We start from the raw sequence: 13,422 nt of genomic DNA, 5'->3' as shown, positions 1-13,422 counted from the left end.
ACGAAGTATGCTTCATGTATCATCCCAGCTTTGCCTAGCATACAAATCATCATATTAAAAGTCGGTTCAGTAGGAACATAGCCAAACTTCAACATAATCTCCAAAGTACAAAGCGAATCCATCAGACTCCCGAATTGAAGTGATTTTTTCAACAACTTGGACAAAATTTTAAACGATGGCACAAACCCACTTCCACACATCTCTTCAATAATAAAAAGTGAATCTTTCAGATTCCCAAATGTTAGCATACCATTACAAAGCGTATTGAAAGTTGAAGCATTTGGGGCAGGTCCAAAACTCTTCATTCCAAGGTAAAGTTCTATCAATAAATGAAACGAAACATTCCCAGACTTGAAATAACAATACATCAAAGCATTAAAATCGTACACAGTAGGCTTTCCAGGCATGTTCCTCATGAAATTCAAAGTGTAGAGAGCTTGTGTGAAGTCACCGGAAGTGGCATAATCCTGGATTCTGCGCTGCAATTCCGCATAATTAAAATGATGGATATTGCCACTGTTTTCCTCGGCAATATCAACTCTTCTAAGAGCACAAGAGGAAGAAAGTTTTACACAGAAACGAAACCTTCTGCGAATTCGATGTGAGTAACTAGTAGCAGGAATTAAACAAAAACGCATTGAAATGTAAAGAAGAAGTTAGAAGCTTCGACCCAAAATAGGAAGCCAAAAAGTACTACAAATCGAATGATACAAGTATAGATGCATTTAAAGAACAATATTGCTGAGAAAACGGGGGAAAGGAAAGGAAAGGAAAGGAAAGGGAGGAAGAGAATAAGATAATGGGAGTAGGCTTCAACCAACTTACGAATTTCCAATAAATAGTTGTATTAGTCTATGGAGTACGAAAATCTGTTGGACCGCTGTCTTTTCTTGGGAACCAAACGGAAAAGTTGCACAACCATTGAAGAGAAAAAGAAAGCAATTTTGGAGCTTACAAGAGCAAGAACACAACCATCGAAGCCGGACTACCGGAAACCTGGAGATTTTATTCATGGAAACGGCGTCACATAGAATAAAGAGGCTTTTTATTTATTTTTTTCAGGTTGAAAGGTTAGAATGCGCTAAATATATATATATAATTACTATTATCGAAAAAGAATAATTAAAAATAATTATTTTTCTCACTTTTTTATTTAATTAATTATAAATAAATTTTTTTAAAAAAATTTATTTTTATTAAATTAATATTTGTTAAACTTATTAATAAATTTATTCATTAATTTACATTTTATATTTTATTTTTATTATTAATTTAAATTATATTAAATTTTAAATCTCAATTCATCAAGCTCATTAATAGTTTCCCAAGTTCTCTCTCTCTCTCTCTCTCTCTCTTGTGCACCCCCTTTGATTTTGGCTTTGGAAGCTTCTTCCTCTCCTTCTCGTTGGGTATGCCAAAACTAGGAAGACCCATTGCCTAACTCGTCCCCATCTCCCAGCGAACACAGCGATGCTAACAGTCTAATATTTAGCAGCCAAACGAAAGAGATTCAAAAGACCCCCTTCATGACTTGAATTTCAATATGGAAAAGGCACAAATGAAAAAGAATCAGACAAAATAATATTTCAAAATTGGAATAAGGGATTGCTAATGAGTTTAGCATTGAAGCAAAGACACAACTTAAAGTTGCTAAAGTGAGACATGCAGTTGTAGTTTTAGAATTCAACTATGTTAATGATGAATTGGAAAATTAAAATACATGCTTTGTCTGAGGATGCTCGCTAAAAAATATGAAGATGATGGAAAAAGGGCCTAAAACAAGAACGATGAGAGAGAATGGATTATATCTAAGAAAATCAGAGGGTGTTGGGTCAGGTATCCAGTTGGACAGGGAAAGGGTATTATTATTATAATAATATTTTATTAAAATAATTATGTTAATAAATAAGATAAAATAATTTTATTGATAATTAATTATTAGTTAACTTAGTTATAAAATAGAGAAAAAGTGAATAAAATAATAATTTTCTTTTTAAAAAATTGGTAAAATAATGATTTTATATTTTTTTTATTTATTAAATTATTGAGAATTTTTGTATAAAATACAATTAAAGTCGAGAAATTTTATTATAATAAATTTAAGAATACAAATGAAATAATCTCTAAATTTAGGGACAGCTAATGCAGTGCACCACAACTTTCAACTTACATTAGTGTTTAAAGCCAAAAGTTGCTTAGCTCATTCACCTTTTATTTTAATGTCAAAATTTAATATTTAATTTTTTATATTTTATATTTTAGAATCATATTATAAAATTATATTATAAAATTTTGTTGATGTTAAAAATCTTAGTTTTTTTGGCAAAAATTTTAATTAATTATGTTAAATACAATTTACATTTATATTAAAATTTTAAATATCAAACTTAAATTAAATTTTTATTTTTTAAAAATTTATTAATTATTTTTGTTTAAATATTTATTTATAAGCATATAACAATCATATTGCATTTAAAAAATACAAAGAATTTTGTCCATAATAGAAAATATAATAATAAATATGCTTAAAGATAAAACCTTAAATATTATGTTAGTATTGAAGAAATAATAATAATAATAATAATAATAATAATAATAATAATAATAATAATAATAATAATAATAAAATTAAAAGTCAAAATAATTTCTTGATTTGTGATTTTTATTTTTTCTCCTATTCTTTTTTTAATCTTCAATTTATTCTTTTAAAATTAAATTTTTTATACTTCTCAACAATTATAAATTTTTATTATTTTTTATATAATATTTAATAATTTTTTAAAACAACATTAAATATAACTTATTGAATAGTTATAATGACATGCCTCTTTTAATATAAATTTTATGAAATCGCATTTTTTTATCACAAATTCTCTAAAAGGTAAATTTTATTTATTTTTTATTATTATTAATATCAGAAATTATATGGATGAGTGGATGAGATGTGGCATCAACTATTGTTCTTCAAATCAATTCATCGGCAACCTCAACATCCATTAATTCTATCCTATATGGACAGCTCCAAAGAGTTTCAACAATATTCCATTCTTTCATAGATAATATATATTTTTCCCTTTTTTATTATATTTTTTTAAAAAATAAAAGATGAAATTTTCATTAAACATATATATTAAAATTTTAAAATATAAAATTTCATACTACTATAATTTATATAAGAAAATTTAAGATAAATCACTTATATAAAATATAATAGTAATTATTTTGATTTGAAGAACCTGATCGCATTAATAAAACATTTGAGTAGGCCATTCGACGGAAAGCACACTCCACTCGATAGTAATCTATCATTATTCAACTCCGTAATTTTTCTACAAATCTCATTTGTAAATTATCAAATTTTAATATCATCATAAATATAAAAATATTTACTTCCTAACCTAAATAACAAAATAAAACACCCAATGTAATACCCTGTTTTCTTTTATAAATATTGATATATTTTTTAATATTGTATAATTCATTTAAACACTTCATTACAAGTAAGATGATTTATTAATAAATTTATTTAGTTTATAGTTAAATAAATTATATTACATAATATTAAGTTGTACTTAATCTTATTATTAGCTAACGATTAAATGATTTATATATTTGATTACTTTAATATTATTTATTTATTTTAATATATTTTATAAGATTATTTTGAAGTCTCAGATTTAATCTTTTATAATATTGAATTTTGATTTTAATTTTATGTTTTCACATTTTTAAATTTAATATAATTACTATTATTATTAGTAATATTATTATGTTTAATTAATTTTTTTAGTAAGAATTTATTTTAAAATATTAAGAATATTCTTGTATTATATTGATTAGAGATTTGATAAAGGTATTTTTAATAAAATAGTATGTATTTAAAATTTAAAATTTATATATATATATATATATATATATATATATATATATATATATATATATATATATATAATATGACTATTGTGAAAGTAGCATGGCAGTGTCAGTGACGAGATTTGACATTTAAAAAAAAAATTAAAAATCAAAATTTTGAAAACGTGACAGCCACCTCCCTTCTCCCCTTCTCCCCCCCCCCCTCCCTTCCTTCTAATTCTCTCTCCTCTCCCCCACTTTCCCTTCAAGTTTCTCCTTCGACCAGCCATCTCTAGCATCGGTGACGCACCGACGAGCTTCCTCCACCTCCAAAGGACCTTTAAGCGGCGGCCAGCAGCGGCAAAGGGTAGTACAACGCAATAAGGAGAGAGAGAGAGAGAGAGAGAGAGAGAGAGTAAGAAAAAGAGAAGAGAGAGAGAGAGAGAGAGAGAGGGCAGCGATTCCAGTTGTTCAGGCCAATGGCCAGCCATCCTACCGGTTCAGATCAACTCCCCTTTTACTAAGGAAGCTTTTTTCGACTAGAAGCTCTGATCCGACATCATTTGGAAAAGACGATCATCAAATGGTCTAAATCGCTCAGTGAAATTTTCGAGTTTTTTTATGTCCATAAATTAAATATAATTATATGATAATTATTAACTATTTATGGGCTTCTTTTAGGTGCGATTGGATTGGTAATGGCTCACTAGACTCGAGACTGAGTTTTCAGCTCGGTCCAGGTGTTCGGCGAGCTATCCCATAAATGGGTCATGCTTACAGTCAATCTTAAGGTTTTCAAATATTTCAAATGTATTATAGGTAGCAAAATTTGCAAAGGTAATCCCTAACTCAAATTGTGCAGTTTTTGCCTTGTTTTGAGCTAGTTGTTTAGTCTGTATAATATTCTTGGCTTTGAAAAATTAAGTAAAATGAATTTAATTAATACAAAGACGATGTAAAGGACCTCTAGGAATATTTTTAAAATTTTTGAAGTGTTAAAAATAATTATTTGGACTGTAAAAGAGTTAGAAACCTGAGCTGAAATTTGGATTATTAGACTTAAATTAGGTTCTTGTAGGCCCCGAATGGGCATGTGATGTTATTATTGTGGGCCTGAGGCCCTGTACGTTGCTTTTTGCTGAATTTTTTGGAGGAGGTTAAGTCCAGTTATAGGGGAGATTCTGCCAAACTTTTGGCAAAATTTTAGGATTTGTTCTTATTTCTGTAAATTAAATTAATTGATTGATTTTGTCAATAAATTGATAGAGAATAGTGTTTCTGTATAGGTGATTAGGCAGATCATCTTCTCCTTCTAGTCAGACCAACTGCAATTGAGTCAACCAGTCTGTGGGTTGGATATTGATTATATTTTGTAACTTCAATATTATTTATGAAATAACCCGAATTTTTAAAAAATATAAATTTTATATTTTTATATGATATTTAAATATTATCCTAACATTATTTTGTTATTTTAATAAATAATATAAGATTATTATGAAGTTAGATTTAATCTTTTGGATTATTGAATTTAAATTATAGTTTTATGTTTTGATATTTTACTCTCTAAGTCGAACCCTCACTCTTGTTCACCATATTTTTTTAGGCTACAGGAGGAGACCTTTTTCAGAATAACTTGTTCCTTTCCTTGCAGGTTATGAAAAAAAAATTACTTAACTGTATTATTATTATCTAAATTTGTAATTTAGAACTCCGCATGTACTAGTAGCAGCATTAATCCTGTCAGAGACTGCATGCATTTAAGTTTTTGTATCAACAAATGAAAAATTTTTATGAGTTTTAAATAGTTTGTAAATGATGTAAAAGGGTTGAGCTGGGCTCCCCTAATTTTAGTTTCTGATAATTACTGGGTGAAGTTGGCCCAAAATAAAATTATAACAGTTTAATTTAAATTATTTTAGATGCATATTGGGCCTAAATTGTGGGCTTGGTCATGGGTTTGAGAACAGTAAGGCTTACTACGGGCCTGGGGGGCTTTATGCCGGCTCAGGTCCTAGTACCGGTCCAGCCCATAGGTTGGGTCATGACAAATGTGATATCAGAGCTTAGGCTCCAGATTCATGGGGAAGAATATACTTTGGAGTGTAAAAGGAGCCTTGTTAGGATGTTAAATACGAAGTATAAGATTCTGTTTTGTCTTTTTCTATAATTCTTTATTTCTAGATTCTGCATTATACCTCGGGAAATATAAAAGTGCCTCAGTTTGTGTCTTGATTTTCGTGGAGTACATAGAAATGTGAAATAGAGTTAGCAGACATGTTGTGGTTTGTCATGAGGATACGTACTCTAAGAAATGCTATGTTTCTGTCAGTATGGGTTTAAGTGTCGTGCCTATATGGTGTAAGACACGAGCACATAAAGGTGATTTTTGGAAATATAGTTGCTTCAGATGAGAGCGAGGATACCACTGCTAGTAGTCATTAGTGGATAACCTCGTCAAAGTAAGTGTATAGTATTAGTGAGTTCAAGAGAGATATGATATTCAGGAAATCTAGTATGTGGGACGTACTATAGTAACTATACAATGTTCTCGATGTCTGCTCTGTAAGCTACAAATTACAGTACTAACAAGAGATTATTGTGTAGAGCTACGTGCATCCCCGTGGTGCTTCATAATGAGGGTGTTTGTGGATGGCCTCTATTTTGGTGCAGTTATGCCAGAACAGAGTTCTATATCTCCAGAGGAGTTGAGAACTCTTGGTTAGGGGTTTAGAGTTAGAATATTGAAAGGTCACAGTTGGGTGATAACTAGAGTTAGTGACTTGGTTACCCTAGCATGAGCTAGAGTTACATCAAGAGTTGCCATCAGACCAGAGGTTGCGGATTAGTTGCAAAGTAAAGGTGACATCTATAGAGTGAGACCATCTGGTCTTCGTCATGGAATTTTGGATGGTTTTTGCAATATGACAGACGTTTTGCTTAGAGCTTAGTGAGAATAGTATACCCGGTATGTATCAACAAGGTGTAAGGTACAACCCTACTACCTAGAGAAGGTCGAAATCGTGAATTGATTATTTACAGAGCTATGACATGATAAGAGAGTCATTAATTTGACATGGTTTTGGTAAGGTGGTAAATGTAGTACCTTTGTTATAGTAAGTTAAGGTATAGTCCTATCTTTTCAGAAGGGATAGAAGGTTATTACTGATAATGATGACTTATAGAATAGTGTCCCAGATGGGACTGTAGTGTGAGATAGAGAGTTGTTAGCTCAGGTGTTCTGGAGAGGGTACAAGTTCCATGTAGGAATCATAAGATGTAAGATCAAGATGTATGTAAGCCTTTAAATTGAATGATGGGTTTGGATACCTAGTATTTTAAGTTTCAGCTAATAAAATGGATATGAAAAAAATTAGAGTTGTTACAGATACCCTCCCTAAGGTAGTAGGGGGTAGTATGTGATCCAAAAAGGGTAAGAACTGAGATCACGAAGGAGAAGTATGACTGCTATTCCCTAAGTTCATCCTTAGCTTCTTAATGCTTAAGACAAAAGTACACTCCAAATAAAGTAAAAGAAAAAGGACAAAAGTTAGCATCGATAAATCATAGAATATATATATATATATATATATATATATATATATATATGGAGTGCGGTTCAAATGCAGTAGGAGAGATAGCCTGAATGCCAGTAGAAGTTTAGCTAGGGTAGTTAGAGGATCAATTCTGAGTAACATTGAGGTATATATGACATGGTAGGGATAGTGTAAAGGTATAAATTTCTGACATGACAATCAGGTTCAAAAAGAAAATAGAGCTAGAGAATGGAGGATGAAAGTTTGGATTTGGGTAAAAAAAAAAAAAGAGTTAGCTAAAGAATAAACTAGAAAAACAGATTAGGATAAGATTAGAAAGAATATAGCCAAGATACCGAGGAGGTGAATGCTGTTCTAGGAAGGGTAAACGAGATAAACAAAAAAGTAAGGATAGAGAGTATAGAAAAGGATGGCATTAGGAAGGATATTGTCAAGTTATGGAACCCAGAAGTACAGGACTTAGAGCAGGTCATAATTGATGTAGTGTTAGGAGCCTGAACCTAAAGCTTAGAGTTATAGGATATGGATTAGAACTTATCTGTTTTCTACCCCCAAGGTAGAATAATGGGGCAATGACATAAGAACCCTTTTGGTTGTTAACAGTATAATGGAAATTAGGTGAGGTGTGCGACCAAAGTAGGTAGTAGCTGTTGAGCGTGCTATGGTAACTTGAATTATATTGGCAGATAAAGAAGCAAGATCAGTAGGAGTAAGTTGGACAAAAGTCAACATAAGGGATATAAATATGCAAGATGAGGGATAATGTCATAGAGGCTTGATGTTAAAATTTAGAATGGTGAGACCTAGAGTCTAAAATTGGAGTTAGACAGATATTTTTCGGTGCGATCGATAGGATAAGTATGTAAAAAAATAAAAATAAAATAAAGAGTAATAAAAAAAAATAAATAAATAATAGTATGATAATATGTAGCAGAACGCTAGTAAAGGTCAAAATAGGATAAGATAGGTATAGGTGTAATTATAAGATATTGAGAAGTACATGGATTAGAAGAGTGATTGTTGGTAAGATTGGAGTAGATCTGAAAGAATCTATGAGTGCTTTTATCTTCTAGAATATAACCAAGTATAAGGAGTATTGGACAAATAATTATAAGTATGGAAGATAAAAAGAGAGTAAAAAGGAAATAGTAAATTCTAAGATAATATGTCAGGCAAGACTACAGTATAACAAATGGTAGATACAACTGATATATTGTAATAAATCACAATAACTACAAAGAAATAATGAAACTAAAAAGGGAGACTAATGGGTATGAGCTAATCTTGTTTATCAAACAATGGTATACCATAAATGGTGGGAGAACATTTGTCCTTCTTTCCAAATTAGCTCATGTTTCGATTTTAGGAGATTATGTTAAGAAGAGAGGTCATGTCAAAGTGACCCAATTAATTGAAATTTGATGGGCTTTAGCACATATCCAATCTTTTGAGGTGAAAATGACGATAATGGTATACCTAATGTTAAATATGAAAGAATGATCAGAGAGGTGATAGGAGTTAAATCAAGCAAGTTACTAGGGCTTACAACCCTTTTGAACTATAGGCTGGAGGAAGTGCTATTTACTAATGAGTTACAGTGAATGGAATTATTGCTAATGGGAAAAGTTGAGGCTTAAGTTTGGAAAACTATGGGCAGTATATGTGATTATATTAAGGAGAATGAACACGTGAAGTATCTTGTTTGGAATTAAGGCATGGCACACATTTTCCATAGCTGTGTTAGTTCAAATGGAACTTATAGTTTCTGGGGCTCCTATCCATCTAGGATGAGCAATTTCCTACTAAGGCTGTTAGGGAATGATAATATTCTGATAATTAAGTTGAGAAAGGGGATACAAAAAGAATTTTCTATGGCTAATTGCAAGTGTTACATAATGTGAAGAATGTGCTGATAGGAGTCAATCGTTAGGTTAAAATTTTCGAAGTAATGGAACCAGTAATAAAGATATGACTAAGAAATAAAAAGAAAGTTAAAGTTGATGATGGGATGGACATTCTTGAAGGAAAAGGTGTAAGGGTGAGACAGGACTAAGATTAAGGAATAAGTACAGCAGGTTGAAAAGATATCAACAATAGCAGAAATAGGAAAAGGAAGTGGATAAGATCCGAAGGACAGGAAGAAAGCTCGGTAGAGCTAGTTATAATGATGAGGATAAGAAGGAATAGGTATGTTAGGAACACACTAAGAGATGTTTGAAATAAGTTATTATGAGATGATAGATTAAAGGAGTAGTGGAGCCTCGATCTAAGGGCCAATGTGTCAGAAGTAGGCCACATACTAAGAAACTTTAGGAAGAAGTCTAGATATTTTCATTCCAGAGAAGGAGTGAGAAACGATAAAGTTGCATTAACTGGGTTGTCAGGGAATACAAATACATTTATCCTATAAAAGAAAAGACCCAGTTCACTTTCCAATATTGATAAATAGTGTAGGATACGTTTGACACTTGGATGAAGCTCTACATAACTAGTTACATAAGATGCACAGAAGTTGATCTAAGGACCTTAGTAATGACAAATGTAATTTGGAAATTCAAGGTATCATGGGAGTGAGAATATGTATAGCTGTTAACCATTAAGGTCATAGGATGAGGAGAGATCTCAAACAAAATGCGTAAGTTAGGTGCTACAGGAAAGTTTCTCGTAGGATGTTTTAGGATAAGGAACATAAGTCATGTCCTTAGGAAACAGAATTATTGAAAAAGGAAGAATAAAGACAAAAATCGCTAAGAGGCGTGTTAGGATGCAACATAAGAGAGATAACCACCAAGTTGATTGAAGTTATGAGACATCAAGTCAAGAGCTGTGAGGTATAGTGAATACTTGAAATGTCAGAAAAATGGTCAATGAATAGTTATAAGATAAGAGCTCTCTAGAAAGAGATGATGACAAATAGGACACTATAGTAGAATCAGAAAGCAGTAGAATGTCATATATAATATACGAAGAGTTTGAAGAATAAAATGTTTCAACCATCTTTGCATAGCTGAAGGAGTAAATGCCCGCTTCTATCCCAATATTCTTCTTTTCTTATTCCCTATTTATTCAAAAATTCGAAGACGAATTTTTCTTAAGGGGGGAAGATTGTAATAACCAGAATTTTTTAAAAAAATATAAATTTTATATTTTTATATGATATTTAAATATTATCCTAACATTATTTATTTATTTTAATAAATAATATAAGATTATTATGAAGTTAGATTTAATCTTTTGGATTATTGAATTTAAATTATAGTTTTATGGTTTGATATTTTACTCTATGAGTCGAACGCTCACTCCTGTTCATCATATTTTTCTAGGCTACAGGAGGAGACCTTTTTCAGAATAACTTGTTCCTTTCCTTGCAGGTTATGAAAAAAAAAATTACTTAACTGTATTATTATTATCTAAATTTGTAATTTAGAACTCCGCTTGTACTAGTAGTAGCATTAATCCTGTCAAGGACTGCATGCATTTAAGTTTTTGTATTAACAAATGAAAATTTTTTATGAGTTTTAAATGGTTTGTAAATGATGTAACAGGGTTGAGCTAGGCTCCCCTAATTTTAGTTTCTGATAATTACTAGGTGAAGTTGGCTCGAAATAAAATTATAACAGTTTAATTTAAATTATTTTATATGCATATTGAGCCTAAATTATAGATCTGGTCATAGGTTTGAGAACAGTAAGGCTTACTACGGGCTTCGAGGCCTTTATGCTGGCCCAGATCCTAGTGCCGGTCCGGCCCATAAGTTGGGTCGTGACAATTTATATATTTTTGGTATACTCATGCATTTTATAAATATATTTACATGCTTAGTTAATTAAATTAGGATGGGTAGTTACAGCTTGAGCTAGTCTCGCTGGATCCCGGTCCTTATGGATGTAGAAAGTCGGGATGAGATATAACTTTGAGTTAATCTCGATGGCTCCCGCTCTTGGATTTAAGTGAAAGTCCTACTTGAGTTGAGCTCGTTGGCAAGATTTGGATTGAGAGAGTTGTACAAATGATCAACTCTCATATTTTATGCATTAATGTGATACACTGGGTGTGTGAGTAGTTTCAAATTATTTTCTCATGCAAATATTAGATGGATTATTTGTTATATGTGATGGATGTGCATTTCATGGTGGGTTTGCACTAGTTTTAGATAGTTATAGAAATTACATCTATAATCAATATCTAAATTCTTTGAGTTGAATGCTTATTCTTGTTCAAATATTTTTTTCCTAGGTTATAGGAGGAGCAAGTTTCTTTTTTTTTTTTTAGTCTAACCTGTATTTTTCTCTGTAGGTTGTGGTGCTTCTTAGTTAGTAATTTTTTTATAGTTTTATTTATTTATTTATTTATTTGTTTAATTATTAGGACTCCACTGTGACATCAGTGTATAAATATACTATATTAAATAATGAAAATTAATGGTATTAAATGATTCACACATGCTGGGTTTCAAGGTTGAGCTGGGCTCCCTAGTTGTGGATTTCTAATAGTTTTAGGTTGAGTTAGCCCAAATTATTTTATAATACTTTATTTCAATTTGTTTTTCTTTTGGGGCTTTGAAATTGGATCTAGTCATGGGTTCGAGAGCAGTAAGACTTACTAGGAGCTTCGAGGGCTTTATGCTAGCCCAAGTCCTAGTGCTAGTTCAGCCCATAGAGTTGGATCATGACAAAGTTGGTCTCAGAGCTTTGGTTCTAGATTCATAAGAAAGTGTGTATCTAGAGTTATCACATGCAGAGTATAGGATCTTGTTTCGTGTTCTTCTGTAATCCCTTATTTCTAGATTCTGCATTATTCATTAAGTAGTGTAAGAGTGCTTCAGTTTAGTGTCTCGATTTTCGTAGAATACATGGTGGTGTGAACTTGAGCTAGCAAACGTTTTGAGGTCTGCCATAGGGATATGTACTCTAAGAAATATTATGTTTCTATCAGAATAGGGCTAAGTGGCATGCCTATCTAGTGCAAGGCATGAGTACATAAAGATGAGTTATGACAGTAGCTGCCTTAAATGTGGGTAAGGGTACCACTACTGGCAGTTATCAGTGGACAAGCCAGGGCAAATTTATGGTATCAGTGGGTTAAAGAGAGATAAGAGGTTGGGAAACATAGGTTGTTTGGATGTATTGCAGTAATCTATGTAATGCTCTCATTGTTTGTGTTGTAAGCTGTAGATTACAGTACCAACATAGGATTATTATGCAAAACTATGTGCATCCTTTATGTGTTTTTACGCAAATATTTACAGCCAGCTTTTATTTTGGTACAGTTATGTTAGAACATAGTTTTATTTCCATGAAGGAGTTTGGAACTCTTAGTTAAGGGTCTAAACCTTTGAGCTAGAGTATTAAATACCATAATTGGGTAGTAACTAGAGTTAGTGACTCAATCACCCTCACATGAGCTAAAGTTATACCATGAGTTATCATGGGATTAGGGGTTTAGTATGGTTGCAGTGTAAGGATAACACTTGCTAAGTGAGATCTTTTGGTCTTCAACATGGGATCTTGGACAATTTTGGCTTTACGATGGACATTTTACATAAATTTTAATGAGTATAATATCTCTTTTATGTGGCAGCGAGATGCAGAGTACAACTTTGCTCCCTAAAGGAGACTAGAGGCTATGAATTCAATTTAAGAAAGTTTGCAGTATGATAAGATAATGGATAGCCTTAAATGTTATGGTAATGTGGTAAATGTAGTACCTCTCTTATAGTCAGTTGTGTTACAGAGTTATGGTCTTATCCTTTAGGTAAGATAGAAGGTTATTACTAGTGACGATAACCTATGGAGCAACATCCCAAATGGGAGTGTAGTGTGTGATAGAGATTTATTAGCATAGATGCCCTAGAGGGAGTATAAGTTTCACTGTAGGAATCATAAGTGATTAGATCATGATAGATGTAAAGCCTTTAAATTGAATAATGTGTTTGGGTACCCAGTATCTTAAGTTTTAGCTAATTGAGTGAAAATGGGAAAATAAAATCTCTGCAGATCCCCTCCTGAAGGTA

At 31.6% G+C, this 13,422-nt stretch overlaps 1 protein-coding gene across 1 annotated transcript; it reads right to left on the bottom strand.

Annotated features, from left to right (window-relative positions):
• Positions 1 to 158: 158 nt before the first annotated feature.
• On the bottom strand, positions 159 to 1,053 carry LOC131170584 (uncharacterized). The gene is made up of 3 exons (XM_058129960.1): positions 826 to 1,053; positions 388 to 609; positions 159 to 299 (listed from the first exon to the last, which is right to left on the bottom strand). The coding sequence occupies exons 1-3, from the start codon at positions 1,011 to 1,013 to the stop codon at positions 242 to 244; spliced, it is 468 nt and encodes a 155-aa protein (XP_057985943.1). The 5' UTR covers positions 1,014 to 1,053; the 3' UTR covers positions 159 to 241.
• Positions 1,054 to 13,422: the final 12,369 nt, after the last annotated feature.

The sequence above is a fragment of the Hevea brasiliensis genome, chromosome 11 (genome assembly GCF_030052815.1).
Source record: "Hevea brasiliensis isolate MT/VB/25A 57/8 chromosome 11, ASM3005281v1, whole genome shotgun sequence".
Taxonomy (NCBI): domain Eukaryota; kingdom Viridiplantae; phylum Streptophyta; class Magnoliopsida; order Malpighiales; family Euphorbiaceae; genus Hevea; species Hevea brasiliensis.
The sequence above is the reverse complement of the archived record's forward strand: the minus strand, read 5'-3'. Positions and strand labels throughout refer to the sequence as shown.

Bases quoted from the DNA above. Each gene is read 5' to 3' on its own strand.
- LOC131170584 (XM_058129960.1), bottom strand. From the start codon at position 1,013: ATGAATAAAATCTCCAGGTTTCCGGTAGTCCGGCTTCGATGGTTGTGT. The intron at 610-825 runs GTAAGTTGGTTG...TCCTGCTACTAG, and splicing joins CAACTATTTATTGGAAATTC to TTACTCACATCGAATTCGCA. The intron at 300-387 runs GTACGATTTTAA...CTTGGAATGAAG, and splicing joins ATGCCTGGAAAGCCTACTGT to AGTTTTGGACCTGCCCCAAA.